The sequence below is a fragment of the Rhineura floridana genome, chromosome 12 (genome assembly GCF_030035675.1).
Source record: "Rhineura floridana isolate rRhiFlo1 chromosome 12, rRhiFlo1.hap2, whole genome shotgun sequence".
In the NCBI taxonomy this organism is placed as follows: domain Eukaryota; kingdom Metazoa; phylum Chordata; class Lepidosauria; order Squamata; family Rhineuridae; genus Rhineura; species Rhineura floridana.
In genome coordinates, this window is record NC_084491.1 from 5,203,327 (window position 1) to 5,218,276 (window position 14,950).

At 46.2% G+C, this 14,950-nt stretch overlaps 2 protein-coding genes across 3 annotated transcripts in view; both read right to left on the minus strand.

Moving 5' to 3' along the window:
- The window catches only part of SNRPG (small nuclear ribonucleoprotein polypeptide G), a 45,053-nt gene extending 40,139 nt beyond the window's left edge, over positions 1 to 4,914 (minus strand). The window contains exons 1-3 of one of the 2 annotated variants that reach the window (XM_061592764.1): positions 4,702 to 4,914; positions 3,358 to 3,380; positions 2,603 to 2,729 (exon numbers count right to left, since the gene is read on the minus strand). In XM_061592764.1, the coding sequence (XP_061448748.1) occupies positions 2,603 to 2,729; positions 3,358 to 3,380; positions 4,702 to 4,733 (182 nt within the window). In that variant the 5' untranslated portion in view covers positions 4,734 to 4,914. The remainder of the gene's footprint in view (positions 1 to 2,602; positions 2,730 to 3,357; positions 3,381 to 4,701) is intronic. The other variant, XM_061592763.1, reaches the window with a different exon arrangement.
- Positions 4,915 to 6,555: 1,641 nt separating this feature from the next.
- Positions 6,556 to 12,173, minus strand: FAM136A (family with sequence similarity 136 member A). Its single transcript, XM_061592519.1, has 3 exons — positions 11,965 to 12,173; positions 9,825 to 9,965; positions 6,556 to 9,136 (listed from the first exon to the last, which is right to left on the minus strand). The coding sequence occupies exons 1-3, from the start codon at positions 12,049 to 12,051 to the stop codon at positions 8,948 to 8,950; spliced, it is 417 nt and encodes a 138-aa protein (XP_061448503.1). The 5' UTR covers positions 12,052 to 12,173; the 3' UTR covers positions 6,556 to 8,947.
- Positions 12,174 to 14,950: the final 2,777 nt, after the last annotated feature.

Consider the following 14,950-nt stretch of genomic DNA (forward strand, 5'->3'; position numbering starts at 1 on the left):
AGCTGCTTTTGATACCATCGACCATGGTATCCTTCTGGGAAGGCTCACGGAGTTGGGAGTTGGGGGTATTGCTTGGCAGTGGCTCCGCTCCTACTTGGTGGGTCGTCACCAGAAGGTAGTGCTTGGGGAACACTGCTCGACACCCTGGACTCTCCATTGTGGAGTCCCACAGGGATCGGTACTGTCCCCCATGCTTTTCAACATCTATATGAAGCCGCTGGGTGCGGTCATCAGGAGTTTTGGAGTGCGTTGTCACCAGTACGCTGATGACACGCAACTCTACTTCTCCTTTGCATCTTCCTCAGGTGAGGCTGTTAACGTACTAAACCGTTGCCTGGCCGCGATAATGGATTGGATGGGAGCTAACAGACTGAAGCTTAATCCAGACAAGACCGAGACGCTGTTAGTGCCTTCTCTGCCCAGATGGTGGATGTTCACCCTGTTCTGGATGGGGTTACACTCCCCTTGAAAGAACAGGTTCGTAGCTTGGGAGTTCTTTTCGACCCTTCCCTGTCTCTTGAGGCTCAGGTAGCCTCAGTGGCACGGAATGCTTTCTACCATCTCCGATTGGTAGCCCAGCTACGTCCCTATCTGGACAGTGATGACCTCGCCTCAGTCGTTCATGCTCTGGTAACTTCTAGATTGGACTACTGCAATGCGCTCTACGTTGGGCTGCCCTTGAAGATAGTTCGGAAACTACAGTTAGTCCAGAATGCAGCGGCCAGATTGTTGACGCGGACCAGAAGGTCCGCTCATATAACACCTGTTTTGGCCCGTCTGCACTGGCTTCCTATTTGTTTCCGGGCTAAATTCAAAGTGCTGGTTTTGACCTATAAAGCCTTACACGGCATGGGACCGCAATACCTGGTGGAGCGCATCTCCTAATATGAAACTACCCGTACACTGCGCTCAACATCTAAGGCCCTCCTCCGAGTACCATCCCATCAAGAAGCTCGGAGGATGGTGACTAGAAATAGGGCCTTTTCGGTTGTGGCTCCCGAACTGTGGAATGGTCTCCCCGATGAGGTGCGCCTGGCGCCGACGCTGCTATCTTTTCGGCGCCAGGTGAAAACCTTTTTATACTCCCAGGCATTTTAAAGTGTATTTTTACAGTATTTTATTACTATGTTGTATTCTGGATGTTGTTCGGTTCTCGTATTGTTTGTGTGTTTTTGTTTTTTTGAGTTATTATATTTATTGTATTTATATATTGTGCCTGCTTTTACCTTTTATGTACACCGCCCAGATAGCCTTCGGGCTTAGGGCGGTATATAAATCAAATTAAATAAATAAAAATAAATAAATAAATTTAATTGGTATGGTGACCCATCAATTAATTGTCAAATGAGTTTTGGACCGTGGGTCTTCTCTCTAGGTGGACATCAGAGAGCAGTTCCCAAGTGTTAAAATGTAAGAATGTCTTTGCAAACATTCAGTTACAAGTGTCAATACAACATTGCAATACGAGAAATAAAAGGAGGAATAAAAATACAATTAAATACCATACAGCGTCTATAGCACAGCAATTATACTTGCTACAACACGTAGAAAAATCATGAAGTGGTTCACCAAGACTATCAGCAATTTTCAAGTGGTATGGAGAGGGGGGAACATTTTGGAACCACTGATCTAGAAGCCTTTATTTATTTATTTATTCATTCATTCATTCATTCATTCATTCACTGATTCATTCTATTTTTTATGCCGCTTTCCCACACAAATATGCCTGAAGTGGCCCACAACACAGGGGGAAAAAAGAAAAAATATCCTAAAATTCTTACACTGATATATTAGTTATCTTTAAGATGAATAAATTGTTTTATCTGCAATGTTTGGGTAACTCAAAAGAAGCTTTAAGGTACACATTTAATACACTGAATTCTAATGTAGGTGAACATTCATCATTTCCAAAATAGGCCAATAGGAAGAAATGGGATTCTCATTCTTTGAATTTCAAAATTATCAGCCCCATTTATGAAAGAAACATAAAAGGTGTACTTTTATCAGTCACCAAGCCACTAAGGAAGACACCTATCAAAACGTGTTTGGCCACATTTTGTATATTATTATGTATGGGCATTGATTTGAAATTGTACATAGAAGTTTACTAGTGAGTCTATGCTGGTTTTATAAAATATTTACATTAAATCATGATCTATGTGTGATTCAGTTTATTCAATGTGTATTTTAACTCTTCTTTTGAGCATCTTGCTATTGTCAAGGTTGATTTAAACTTTACAGTGTTTGCTAATGCTTGGGTACAACACAAACAGTTTCCACATTTAAAATGTCCTGTGCTAATTGGGGGTCTGATCCTGTTGTAACTTAAGTAAGAGTGCAGTACTTTTAACACTGGATGCTCTGCAAAACCCTGAGTGTTCAAATCCAGTGTGTTTTATGACCAGATATATATTACTGTACTCAATTGACCAAAAAATCAGTAAAGCACACAATATTTAAACACTGGCATTTAATAAAAAATGTTCCTGGATGTGAGGAATTGCTAGTTATAGGTTTCTTGTACAACACTAAACTGGACTACATTAGCTTAGAAATCCCTTCTGGTTTGAACTACTTTTACAACACCAATTAATTTCTACTCACCACCATCCCTATATTGTTCTGTTGTCCTCCTGGTGCCATTTCCACACACTCATCTATTACGAGATTCATAAATGGATCAAATCCTCTTAGTATCCCTTGGACATGCCGGCCGCCATTTAGTTTCACTGTAAGGTACAGTTAACAAGTTAGTTTATCTCTTCTATATACTTTATCTTGATTCTACATTGATATGGTCAAGGCAATATTTATAGAATTAAGATGGACAGATACACAGGTAACCTTCTTGCATCAGTCATGATCCACAGCAAGGAATTAATGACTGACACCTCCACAACACTCACACCACCTGCGGCAGCCTGGGTGGGGAGCCATGGCAGGCAGGAGGCTGGCATGCAGCTTAGGTGGCAGCAACAGCCTGAGCAGGTAGCAGGAGACCAGTGTGCAGCCTAGGTGCACTGCAAGTTAGTGCGGGGCAGCAGCGCTGGGGGAACAGGTAAGACAAGCGAGTTGGAGAGGGGTGGGGGATGGCAAGTGGAATGGGGTTGCCGGGGGGGGGGTAGAAAACAGGAGGCAGAGCCTTCCTATGCTATAATATATAGTACTATGGCTGTGCAATGCAGGGGATCTGGGCTACTTTTCCCAACAAGATACTTAGGATAGCACTGCTGTGGCAAACAATGGGGCAAGCAAGGGACGTAAGTGAGGTTGTCCCTCAACACAAGAGGCAAATGGACAATCCCAGTGAAGTTTTCCATCCAAAATAGAACAAATAACAAGAGCCCCTTCACTTACATGACAGCTTCTTGTCCATAAATCTGAAAATTAAAGAAGAGAGAATAATTAAGCATCAGTGAAATAATGTTCAAAGTAAAATAAAATTAACTCTAAGGTTCATCTCAAGACAGGAAAGGAGTGAACTATATAGGTTTAAAAAGAAAAAAAAGCAACACAGAAGGACATGGGGGTATGGAAACCAAGTTCTATTTTTAAAAAAGCTTGAAGGCACTGTTTAGCTTGGAGAATAATGTACAGGGGGAATGGAAACATTCTTCTAATACCTGAAGAGCTTCTGCACAAAGGAGGGCAAAGTTTTGCCCTTCTCTGCTGCCCTATAGAGTAGCACTGGAGCTAATGCAATGAAGTCACAGGAGAGCAGAGTTCATTTGAACTTAGCGAAAATGCCTTGACAGGAATGGCAAGGGATCCATCAGTTACCTGGAGGTGAGGCAGGCTCTCCATCACTGTACCAAGCTGGGGGGGGGGAAGAGAGGGCGAGAGCTTGGACTAAATCGGGGTGGCCAATCGGGGGTGTTAGCATGACTACAAACTTTAGGGGGGCGTTGACATTTGGTGGTCTGATGCAACAGTTGAAGCATTTAAGTTTAATTTTATTTAATACACAAATCATTAATTTTTAAACTGTTTTGTCCCCAGTTAGAATGTATTTAATAGTCTCAATTCATGGAATTAACACTATAAATAGTGTGTGCTCTTTAGTAAAGAAATTCTGAATAGCGGCCAGTGTCATATCAAGGAACGGGAATATTAGCCATGCCACGGCACTACGTAATGTTCCGATGCTGTCTTGAGGGATGTTGGAACCAATCACGAGAGAGTGTTTGATAAGCTGGGTGTATTGGTGGAGGGCGCATTCTGCCAACGGATGAGTGCCGTGTGCAAAAGGGTGACGCAGACAGTCAGTTATTCGTTGGTTTTCTTCAGGAATGGGACACACTCCCTACCTGTTGTTTCTGTGATGTTTAAATGAAGTTGTTTAACGAAACAATGCCGGTAAACTGAATGACTTTGTTGTTAAGTAACACAGTGTATTCTATTGGTTCATACTGTGTGGACTTAATTAGTTTTTGAATAGGAAGCATTGGCATATACAATCTGAGGGGGGCGTTGGGTACAAAAAGATTTTGCAAAGGGGTGTGGGTCGAAAAAGGTTGGGTAACGCTGCTCCATGCTTTTGTAGCTCTATGAAAGTGGCGCGCGATGCACGACGGGAGCGAGGAGGCCCGACCGGCAGTTGCTCGCCCCCAAATCCCCCCTCCTACTTCCCTCGCTTGTCGTCGCCATCCATCCTTCTCTCCCCCTCCCGCTCCTCCTCCCGCTCCTCCGGCGGACACTCACTTCTTCAGCTCCGGCGGGTGCGCTTTGCTCATCGTGTCTCTTCACAACCGGCCGCGGCTACAAGCGTTTCTCCTCGCGCCAGCGGCTCCTCGAGGGATGACGTCGCCGCGCCGCGTTCTGCCTCCCCAATCGGGAAGACCCTGTTACGCAGGCGCAGACAGCTAAGTCAACGCGACGGACGCTTCCAGGGAGCGACTCACCTCCTCCTAGCAACCAATATGGAGTAGAGAATTACCGCCCGCCCTCGGATTTCGGCCAGCAACCAATCAGCTCCCTCGATGCTCATTCCCCATTTCTTCTGGTGGATGCAATGGACTTTCTTCCACCGCGCGCCTGCGCGTAGAGGCCCGCAGAGCCTAAAGCACCGGGAGGCCATGCTTTATTTGCATATGCAAACTTATTTAGGATTTATTTATTGCTTCACAGCTAGTGAGCAAACAAGGACTTCTTTATCCCCGTGAACATTTACCTGAGAGTAAAACCTATTTAATACAGTGGGAATTGACCCAGTAAGCAGGCAAACAACCCTATGACACTTGCTGGGAAGCAAGTCGTATTCAAATCTTTACCACTTTATAGTAGACATAGCTCTGGCTACACACGATTAGAAGCAAATGTCCTTAGGATGGGGTTTCCGTTTTTATTATAGCATCCTTTTACTTCCTCTGGGATAATTACCATGTCAAAGGCCCCTTTTATGTGCCTTCAAGTTGATCACGACTTATGAATCAGTGACCTTCAATAACATTTGTTGTAAACCACTTGTAAGTTCAGGTCTGGCTTCCTTTATGGAATCAATCCATCTCTTGTTTGGCCTTCCTCTTTTTCTACTCCCTGCTGTTTTTTACAGCATTATTGTCTTTTCTAGTGAATCGGGTCTTCTCATGATGTGTCCAAAGTATGATAACCTGTTTCATCATTTTAGCTTCTAGTGACAGTTCTGGTTTAATTTGTTCTAAAAAGGTAAAGGTGTCCCCACACTTACAGTGCGAGTCGTTTCCGACTCTTAGGGTGACGTCTGGCGACATTTACTAGGCAGACCATATATATGGAGTGGGATTGCCAGTTCCTTCCCCGGCCTTTCTTTACTCCCCAGCATATGCCGGGTACTCATTTTACCAACCACGGATGGATGGAAGGCTGAGTGGACCTCGACCCCTTTTACCGGAGATTCGACTTCCTCCTTCCGTTGGAATCGAACTCCGGCCGTGAGCAGAGCTTCGGCTGCGTTACAACCGCTTACCACTCTACGCCACGGAGGGTCTTAATTTGTTCTAACACCCAATTATTTGCCTTTTTCGCAGTCCAAGGTATGCGCAAAGCTCTCCTCCAACACCACATTTCAAATCAGTTGATTTTTCTCTTACCTGCTTTTTTCACTGTCCAACTTTCACATCCATACATAGAGATTGGGAGTACCATGGTCTGAATGATCCTGACTCTAGTGTTCAGTGATACATCTTTACATTTGAGGACCTTTTCTAGTTCTCTCACAGCTGCCCTCCCCAGTCCTAGCCTTCTTCTGATTTCTTGACTGTTGTCTCCATTTTGGTTAATGACTGTGCCAAGGTATTGATAATCCTTGACAAGTTCAATGTGCAAAGTCCCTACATGCAATCAAAGGGCCCAAGTACCTCTGAGGCACGTGGCTTCCCTCAAAGTATGCTACAGTTCCCAGGAGTCTTTGGAGGAAGTCACGTGCATTAAATGTATGGCATGGATGTGACCATCGTTATCTCCTGGCCGGCAGCCCACCCCACCATTCATGCTGGCACCTTTTCACAGGAATATGTGTGTATCCTAGCAGCATTATTGAGAACACACCACAGCTGTATCTGCAATACACAGTTCTCATTTTGTAAAATGATGTTTAATTCAACCTTTAGAAAATAATTCACAGTTTAAAGAGAGGAAGGGGGAAATAGAGGATAGGGGCTTCATTAATTTTTAGTCATATCCTTGCAGCCCCAAAAGGTCATTCTCATTGGAATAAACACACCCATATTCGAAACAAATTGGTATTTTCTAGTCAGTGTTTCTCTGATTGTCGGGCATATATCCTTCATCTTACTCAATGTCTAAGGAAAATCCAAACATTCAAAACTGTGCCTCCTACATCTGATGAGACTGACATGACTATTTGATTAGAATGTAGTTGTACCTTGCTCTACACTAATTAAAATTGTTACAGAATTCCAGATCTAATTGTAGAGAACCCATTTTAATGCAGCAGTAATATTATTGATCAATTCACATGAAATCTGATTACACAGATAATTGCATTAAACAAAAAATGTGGTTTTTTATGCAAGGGCAGGAAGGAATTCTTCGTTTCACGTTGAGGCAACGGGGTGGGGCAAGTAGTACTACATTTCACATCTGAAATACCATCCCAGCTGTGCCACCTATATTTTGTGGTAGAATCATCATCCATAGGCCTGAAGGTGGCACTTTATTTCTTGAGTCTTCAAAGGCTAGCTGTGCCATAAACAAAGCTTCTCCATCCCAAAGTACAGCCATCCAGCCACTTCCAATGCATACAAAACTACAGTTCCTCTGTCCCTTAGGGAAGACATAAAAAGCTCTTTCACCCTGACTTTTCCTCTTCTTTATCATAGTATACATTCAAAGTCTTACATCTGAATCCAATGGAAGCAGTTATTCTAAACTTTGTAAGACACCAAAAGGAGCCATGAGAATTTCTTCCAAGGACAACTTTGTCCACTAGATGCCTTTTCATAACTCTCTCTCATTTTCATCCTTTACTAATGGGATAGCCAACATGGTGCCTTCCAGACCTACAATTCCCATAATCACTGATATGGGTTGGGGCTGATGGGAGTTGTAGTCCAAAACATCTGACTGGCACCATGTTGGCTACCCCTGCCTTAGTACAATACATACCCTACTTCTCCTGTATATGGGCCACTTATTTAACCCACATAGCCAGCAATGAAAAAGGATGGGACAATTATTTTGCCTCAGTTGGGATCCTATGGTATGTTCCATTGGAAAACTGTCCCTCCCCACTGGGGAAGGTGTTTATGCTGGAAAGGACAGGGAAAGTGAGCCAGTGCTGAAGGACTGTGGGTCTTTCATGGCCGATGAAGAATTTATCTCTGCTGAAATGAACTTGGGAAATGTTTCCAATGTAAATGCACAGAATTCAAATGTAATTGAAAAAACAATACAAGATTTGAATTTACAAGTAGTTAAATTTTAGAAGTATTTAGTTTCACGATAACTTTGTTCGAGGATGGCTTTCAGTGTTACAAGGGGTCTCCGGGGGGGGTGGGGGGAAACAGCCAATGTTGATGTTGCATTCCAAGGTCCAACCAACCAAAGTGTTTAAAATCCTTTGAAAGCCACATTCTGGTTTAATCAGCAAAATCCAAGTGGAAAAGCTTTCCTAGCTGTATCCTGGTGGTGACAGAAGGGTCATATATGAATGCTTCCCCACTGGGTGGGTAGAACCTTCCTTACATGTTGAAAACTAGCATTTCTGAGAGAAAATCAGCCTAGACCTCTCCCAACCTTTCCATATGCAGAGATTTCATATGCTCTCCCCCAGCCACCCACCAGGAAAGCATTTGAGCAAACCCAGACCTGCAGCCTGAAGTAGTAACATCTAGAAAAAACATTGCTACTTGATTTTGCTGAAGGTATAAGGTGCCCCTTAGTGTTGGGAAATCCACATTTGTGTGCAATTTGGTTTTAGCACGCTATTTCTCCTACAAAAATTGTGACATCACAAATGGTGAAGGACAAGAACTCACAGCAAACCATCTCCAAACCACAGAAACAGAGCTTATATGCTTCTATATTTGTAAGGCAACTTCAGGAAAGGATGCACAGCGAATGGCTCTGCCTTGTTGAGACGCCAGGTGACACATCTTCAGAGCTGCCAATGTAGCTCCTTTTGGATTCCCCTGCTAAGGGACAGAAGAGCCATGACAAAGGGTTTGACATGGATCTGTGTACACCATCGCTGATGCCAAGGGGCCTGCCATTTGTTTCTTTTACTCATTTCTCATTCTGATAATCTGCAGCCTTGCTCCTAAACCAACCCCAAACTCTTAATCAATGTCAGGAGCACTTCAGGAGGCTGTCACAATTTTGTGGTGATGCCACAAAACGTCACCCTGGATATACCCAACCTTTGTTTCCTGTGTTTCCAAAAAGGTCATCACACCCATCTTAATTTTAATTGGTCAGCCTTTCCTCTTCCTCCACAAAGCCAGGAAGTCTACTGAGCAATGCTGGTCAAAGTCTCCTTCATCTTCTTGGTCATGCTGGGGATGAGGTGGATGTGGTCGTCCACGCACTTTGTCACACAGTTTTCCAGCTGCAGTTTGATCTGCTGCTCTTTATTCCCCGAATCGAGGGAGTCCTTGGCTTTGTCATTACAGTACATCGTGCAGCGGGAGAGACGGTCCTGCAAGCAGAAAACACACAGAGGCTCAGAATGAGAACACTCGGCATATAACTTCAAATCATACAAAATGTGGCCACATGTTCAATTTTATTACGTATGGGCATTGATTTGAAGTTATATGCAGAAGTTTATTAGTTCAGGCTGGTTTTGTAAAATATTTATAGGAAATCATGTTCCATTTTTAGTTCAGTGTATTAAATGAGTACCCTGACTCTTTTTTGAGCATCCTGTTATTGTTAAGATTGATTTAAACTTTACAGGGTTTGTCAGAATAAGAATAAACTTCATCATTGGGACAAGAGGAGCTTAGAAGTTGTCATCATGTCAACTGATTAAAGAGTTTTTACATGATCATTTTCCTTAACTACATTGAAATTCACCCAATACAAGTGCAATAAATAAATAAATTATTACCAACACTTATAATACAGATGTCTTTTCCGAGATACTGAAGGGCATGGACAATTTAGTCAATTAATCAATCAAGATGCGTTGGGGTTTTTTAAGATGCTAAGTGCATAAATCAGTGGCTGGAGCCAAGGCTATTGCCCCTTTTACTCTTGTGCAATCTAGGCAACAGCCCCTCTTAGAAGGCAAGATACCAACCATGGCAGCTCTGGCGATTTGAAATCAAAGACTGACATGCTGCCACTGACCAGGCAGTCTTTCCCCCACTTTTTCTCCTCACCTGAAATCTCTCCAGCTCCTGGGTGACAACAGCCTGTGCCTGTGCCAGGGGAGCATGGCAGCGCTCGATGCACTGGTGCACCTGCTGCATGGAGGCCTTGTCATTCTCGCAGCAGGTAGCGCTGCACCGGAACATGATTCCCTGAAAAAAGCCGGATGTCAGTAAAAGAATGTCTGTTTTTATGATGTTTTAAAGTGTTTTTAGCACTTTGTTTGCCACCCTGGGCTCCTGCTGGGAGGAAGGGAGGGATACAAATTAAATAATAAATAAATAAGTAATAAATAAATAAACATCTGAAGGACCTTGCTGGACCTTGCCCCACATCCTGTTTCATGCAGTGGCCAACCAGAGGCTCCCGGGAAGCCCACAATTGGGGCATGGAGGTAACAGGCCTCCCCTGCTTGTCCCCCAGCAAGTGATATTCAGAGGCCTCTAGACATTGGGGTTCCATTTAATTATCCTAGCTGATAGACCTGTCATCCACGAGGTTCTCTCTCTAGCAGCAGAAAGGGACGTCAGCCACCATGTGTATTGCACAACAGCCCTTATTTGGAAGAAATACCCCAGTGGAAAGCTAGCCGCAAGCCTGTGCACCTGATGTTGGCTCTGCGCTGCTGCCGGACAGCCCTGCAGGCCAATGAGGGTGCGGGAGGAACAGAAGGACTGTAGGACTGATCAGCGCTGGCAAGGCCAGGGTGGTTTCGGCCAGGGCAGTGCTGCTTCAGTCTCGTATATGCCACCACTGTGAGGTTCATTTTAAAAAGAAATAATTCATCCATGGGAGCTCTGGAGAGCACTGCTGGGTTGTGTTAAGTGATCTTGGGGATGCTCCCTCACTTGGGCATAGAAGGGCTTTGCCAAACTGTGCCTAGTCCAGAGTTCTTCACAAGAAGCCCAGCACCTGGCCAGTGGTCCCCAGTCGATCTCATGGCACCCACCCCTGGCAGAGCGGAGAGAATGAGGAACTGGGACCAGGGAGGCCTGGAGTCCAATCTACCCCCAGCCCTGAAGCTCACCAAGGCCAGTTGCAACTGGGGAGCAGGTGGGGTGGTGGTGGCTTATTTCTTAGGCTAACCAAGGCCTCTTGCAAGGGAAAAAGGGGGGGCAAATCCCATGCACACCACCACAACCTCTTTGGATAAAGGGCAGGAGTGAAACCTAGGCCACATCCACACCATACATTTATTCCACTATTATTCCACTTTCAACAGTCATGGTTCCCCGCAGAGAATCCTGGGAAGTGTAGTTTGTGACGGGTGCTGAGTTTTGGGGCGATCCCGTATTCCCCTCATAGAGCTACAATTCCCAGAGGTTCTCTGGAAAGAGGGACCGACTATTAAACTACTCTGGCAAACTGGTTAAGGTGTTGGACTACAACCTGGGAGACCAGGGTTCAGTCCTCCACACAGCCATGAAGCTCACTGGGTGACCTTGGGCCAGTCACTGCCTCTCAGTCTCAGAGGAAGGCAATGATAATCCTCCTCTGAATACCGCTTACCATGAAAACCCTATTCATGGGGTCGCTGTAAGTCGGAATCGACTTGAAGGCAGTACATTTCCATTTTTTTTAACTCTCAGCACCCTTCACAAATGACACTTCCCAGGATTCTGTGGGGGAAGCCAGGGCTGTTTAAAGTGGGATAATAGTGGAATAAATGTATGGTGTGGATGCGGCCCTAATAAATAATTATCTGTTACTGCTGGGCGGCCTTCCCCAACCTGGTGCCCTCCAGATGTTTTAGACTACCACTCCCATCAACCCCACCATCATTCAGCCATGCTGACCAGGGCTGATGGGCGCAGCAGCCCAACGGCTATGGAGGGCAAACAGGGTGAGGAAGGCGGCCGCCAAGGGCTGCAATCACCGCCCTTTGTCCCCATCACAGAATCACAGAGTTGGAAGGGGTCTATAAGGCCATCGAGTTCACCCCCCTGCTCAACGCAGGAATCCAAATTCGAGCATCACTTCCCAAGCAGGCCAGGAGGGGCGTACAGTTCTCCAGTCCTGGAATCTGCACATCTGGGCTGCCCTTCTTCAAGCGGCTCACCGCGGTATATCCCATCCCTGTCCCTGCCACACCCCGGCGAGGGAGGCCACGTGCGCGCAGGGGCCCGTCGCCCGCTTCGCCCGCCTCCTGACCTGCATCTTGCGGATGGCCTCCCTCTCGAGCCCCCGCACCATGCCGTCGATGGCCTCCTGCACGCGGACCTGCTGAGCTTCAGCCATGCCGGATCGGCCCGCTGCATGGAGGAGGAGGAGGAGAGGAGGAGGAGGAGGAGGAAGGTCGCCGCGGCGGCAGGGGCAGCCCAGCCCAGCCCTCTCCCCGCCCCGTGCCCTTGCCGCCGCCGCCGCCTCGCTTGGAGCGCAACAGCAGCCTCGTGCGTCCGGCGCCGGGCACTGCAGGGCGGCCTCCGGGGACAAGCGAGGAGGACAGGCAGCCATTCTGCAGGCGCGGCAGGAAAAGCCAGACCTGATGGATTGCCGCCAGTCCGGCCCTGCCCCAGAGTGGAGTCCTCACCCGCGCAAGGCCGAGGCATTAAAAAGAGCTCTGCTGGGTGGATCAGGTCAAAGAGCAGCCGTCCCCAACCCGGGGCCCTCCTGTTGTTCTTGGACTGTAGCTCCCATCAGCCCCAGCTGCCATGTGTGGCTGTTCTGGTTGGGAGCTATAGTGCAAACACGACTGGAGAGCCCCAGGTTGGGGATGGCTGGCAAAGAGGGTCGATCTAGGCCAGTTTCCTGTTCCCCAGTGTGGCCAGCCAGCAGCAGGACAGGGCAGAGGCTTCCTTCCTCCTCCCCTTTCGCTTTTTGTCCCCAACATCTGGCACTCTGGCTGGGCAGACTGCCACAGAACGTGGAGGTTCTGTTTAGCTGTCATGGATCTTCGCCACTGAAGGACCTTTCCTTATGGGTTTGTCTAATCCTCATTTGGGGATACTTACAAGATCTGAAGAGGGTGGTTTATAACATGCTATTGGAGGTCGGTGATTCATAAGGTCATAATTGACTTGAAGGCACATCACACACACATATAAGGGCAGCAAGTTGTCAAATGTCTCAGCCAACGGCTGTCACTCCCATACATTAATGGACCAGAGACTGCATTCAAATGCATTTTGTATGTTCTATCTGCAGGCGCAGGGGGTGCGAGATGGGGTTCAGACTTGGTGCACTAACCAGGTCTGCTTTCCCCATACTTCTCTGTGCCCAAAGGAATTGTTAGCCTTGCTCGAAAGGAACATGTGGCGTGCACGCAGGTGTGTGTGTGTCAAATCAAGGCTGCATTTTCTGACTTTGATCACTCACAGCATTGTTCACACAAGACCTTACAGGTATACACTCAGGATTATCTTCACAAGTTACAGAGTGAGGTGTGGTGCAGTCTTTGCTAACAAAATCATACTGCAGATGTTTTGGACTGGAATTCCCATCAGCCCTAGCCACCATAGTTGTATGATGTTGAAGCTGAAAACATGTGGAGGGTGCGAGGTTGCAAACATGGTTTCAAGTGCCAGACTTAGACGGGGGAAATCCAGGTTCAGATCTCTTCCTAGCCGTGAAGCTCACTGGGTGACCTTGGGCCAGTCACAATCTTGCACCCTAAACTACCTCACAGGGTTGTGGCAAGCATAAGAACATAAGAAGAGCCTGCTGGATCAGGCTAGTAGGCAAGAGCTCACTGGAGAAAAGGCAGAACATAAATGTAGTAATCAATAAATAAAACACAAATGAATAATAAAATATTATTGACAGAGATGGGCATGCCAGTCTTGCTGGGTCTGTGTGTTTTGCTGGTGTTGATGTTTTAAAGTGATACATAAGTTTAGTTTTCTTGTGTTTTAACTTCATTCTGCGATTATTGTCAATGAAAAGTTGGTTAGAAATGTTATAATTAAAATAAAATAAAAAGTAGAGGTGGAGCAGAAGAAGGATGATGTTTGCTGGACCCCACCCTTTTACATGTTTGGCATCTGTCTATAGGCGATATCAGATAGTTGCTGTAGGGAGTCTTTCCACACATGCATTTAGGCCCCCTGTGTGGAGTTCAGGGACAAGGCCAGCAGCCATGACCTTCCCCCCCCCCATCATTTTGGCGCAGAAATAAGCATCTGGCTGCAAAGGACAAACACCGTGTTCCAAAGAAACTAGGTGGCAACAAATGAGTTGCCCCAAAGGCCTCACTTTGTTCTGCCAACTCTGGGTGCAAATTTTCATATGTCCGCATGAATTCAGTGAAGCTCACTTCTAGGTAAGTGGCTGTAGGGTTACACCCTAAGCCACTACACATGAGGATAAGTTCAGTTGCCTTTAATAAACAGACCTTAACTGGCAATCCTAAGAGGAGCTGGGCAGGCATGGAGTGACAGATCGGGCACCTGGGGAGACCTGCTGCAGCACTTTGGATCCAGTGAATCCAAAACCTCTGGTGCCCCAGTGCCACCCTGAAACAGCCAGTTTTGTGCAGGGTGACCGCCAGCAGTAGCTTACGGCTTCACTTAGGCAGAGGCTGGATCCCTAGCAGTCAGTGGAGGCCCAGCCCACTGCCACCTCCCAACAGCAGAGATACGGGTGCACTGCCTCCTGTTCCCCCCACCCCAGCCGTCATCACTGGGGGGCAATAAGGTCTTTGCAGTCATTTAAGAGTTTCACATCATGCCATGATGTTCAGCATCTAGGACTAAAGAGCCCAAGTCACCTAAGTTCCACTCACCTGTCCTGCTACTACATCTGCCTATAAATACAAATCATGGAGCCACAAATGGAAGGAACTTAATCAAAGGGAGCTAAGTAATGCCAATGGGTTAAAGGACCAGGGGCAAGTCGGGGAGGGGAGAGGGGTTATAAGTTTGTATTGAGTCCAGAGAAATGACTCTTGGATGCTGTAAAAAAGTAAAAAAAGCAAACAGGGTGGCCAGTTACACATTGCCAAAAAGAAGAGATGTGCATGCTAATTTATATGTATAGATGTAAACTTAGAAATAATTGAAATGGAAATGGACTGCCTTCAAGTTGATCCCCACTTATGGCTACCCTATGAGTAGGGTTTTCATGGTAAGCGGTATTCAGAGGGGGTTTACCATTGCCTCCCTCGGAGGCTAGTCCTCCCCAGCTGGCGAGGGCCGCCAGT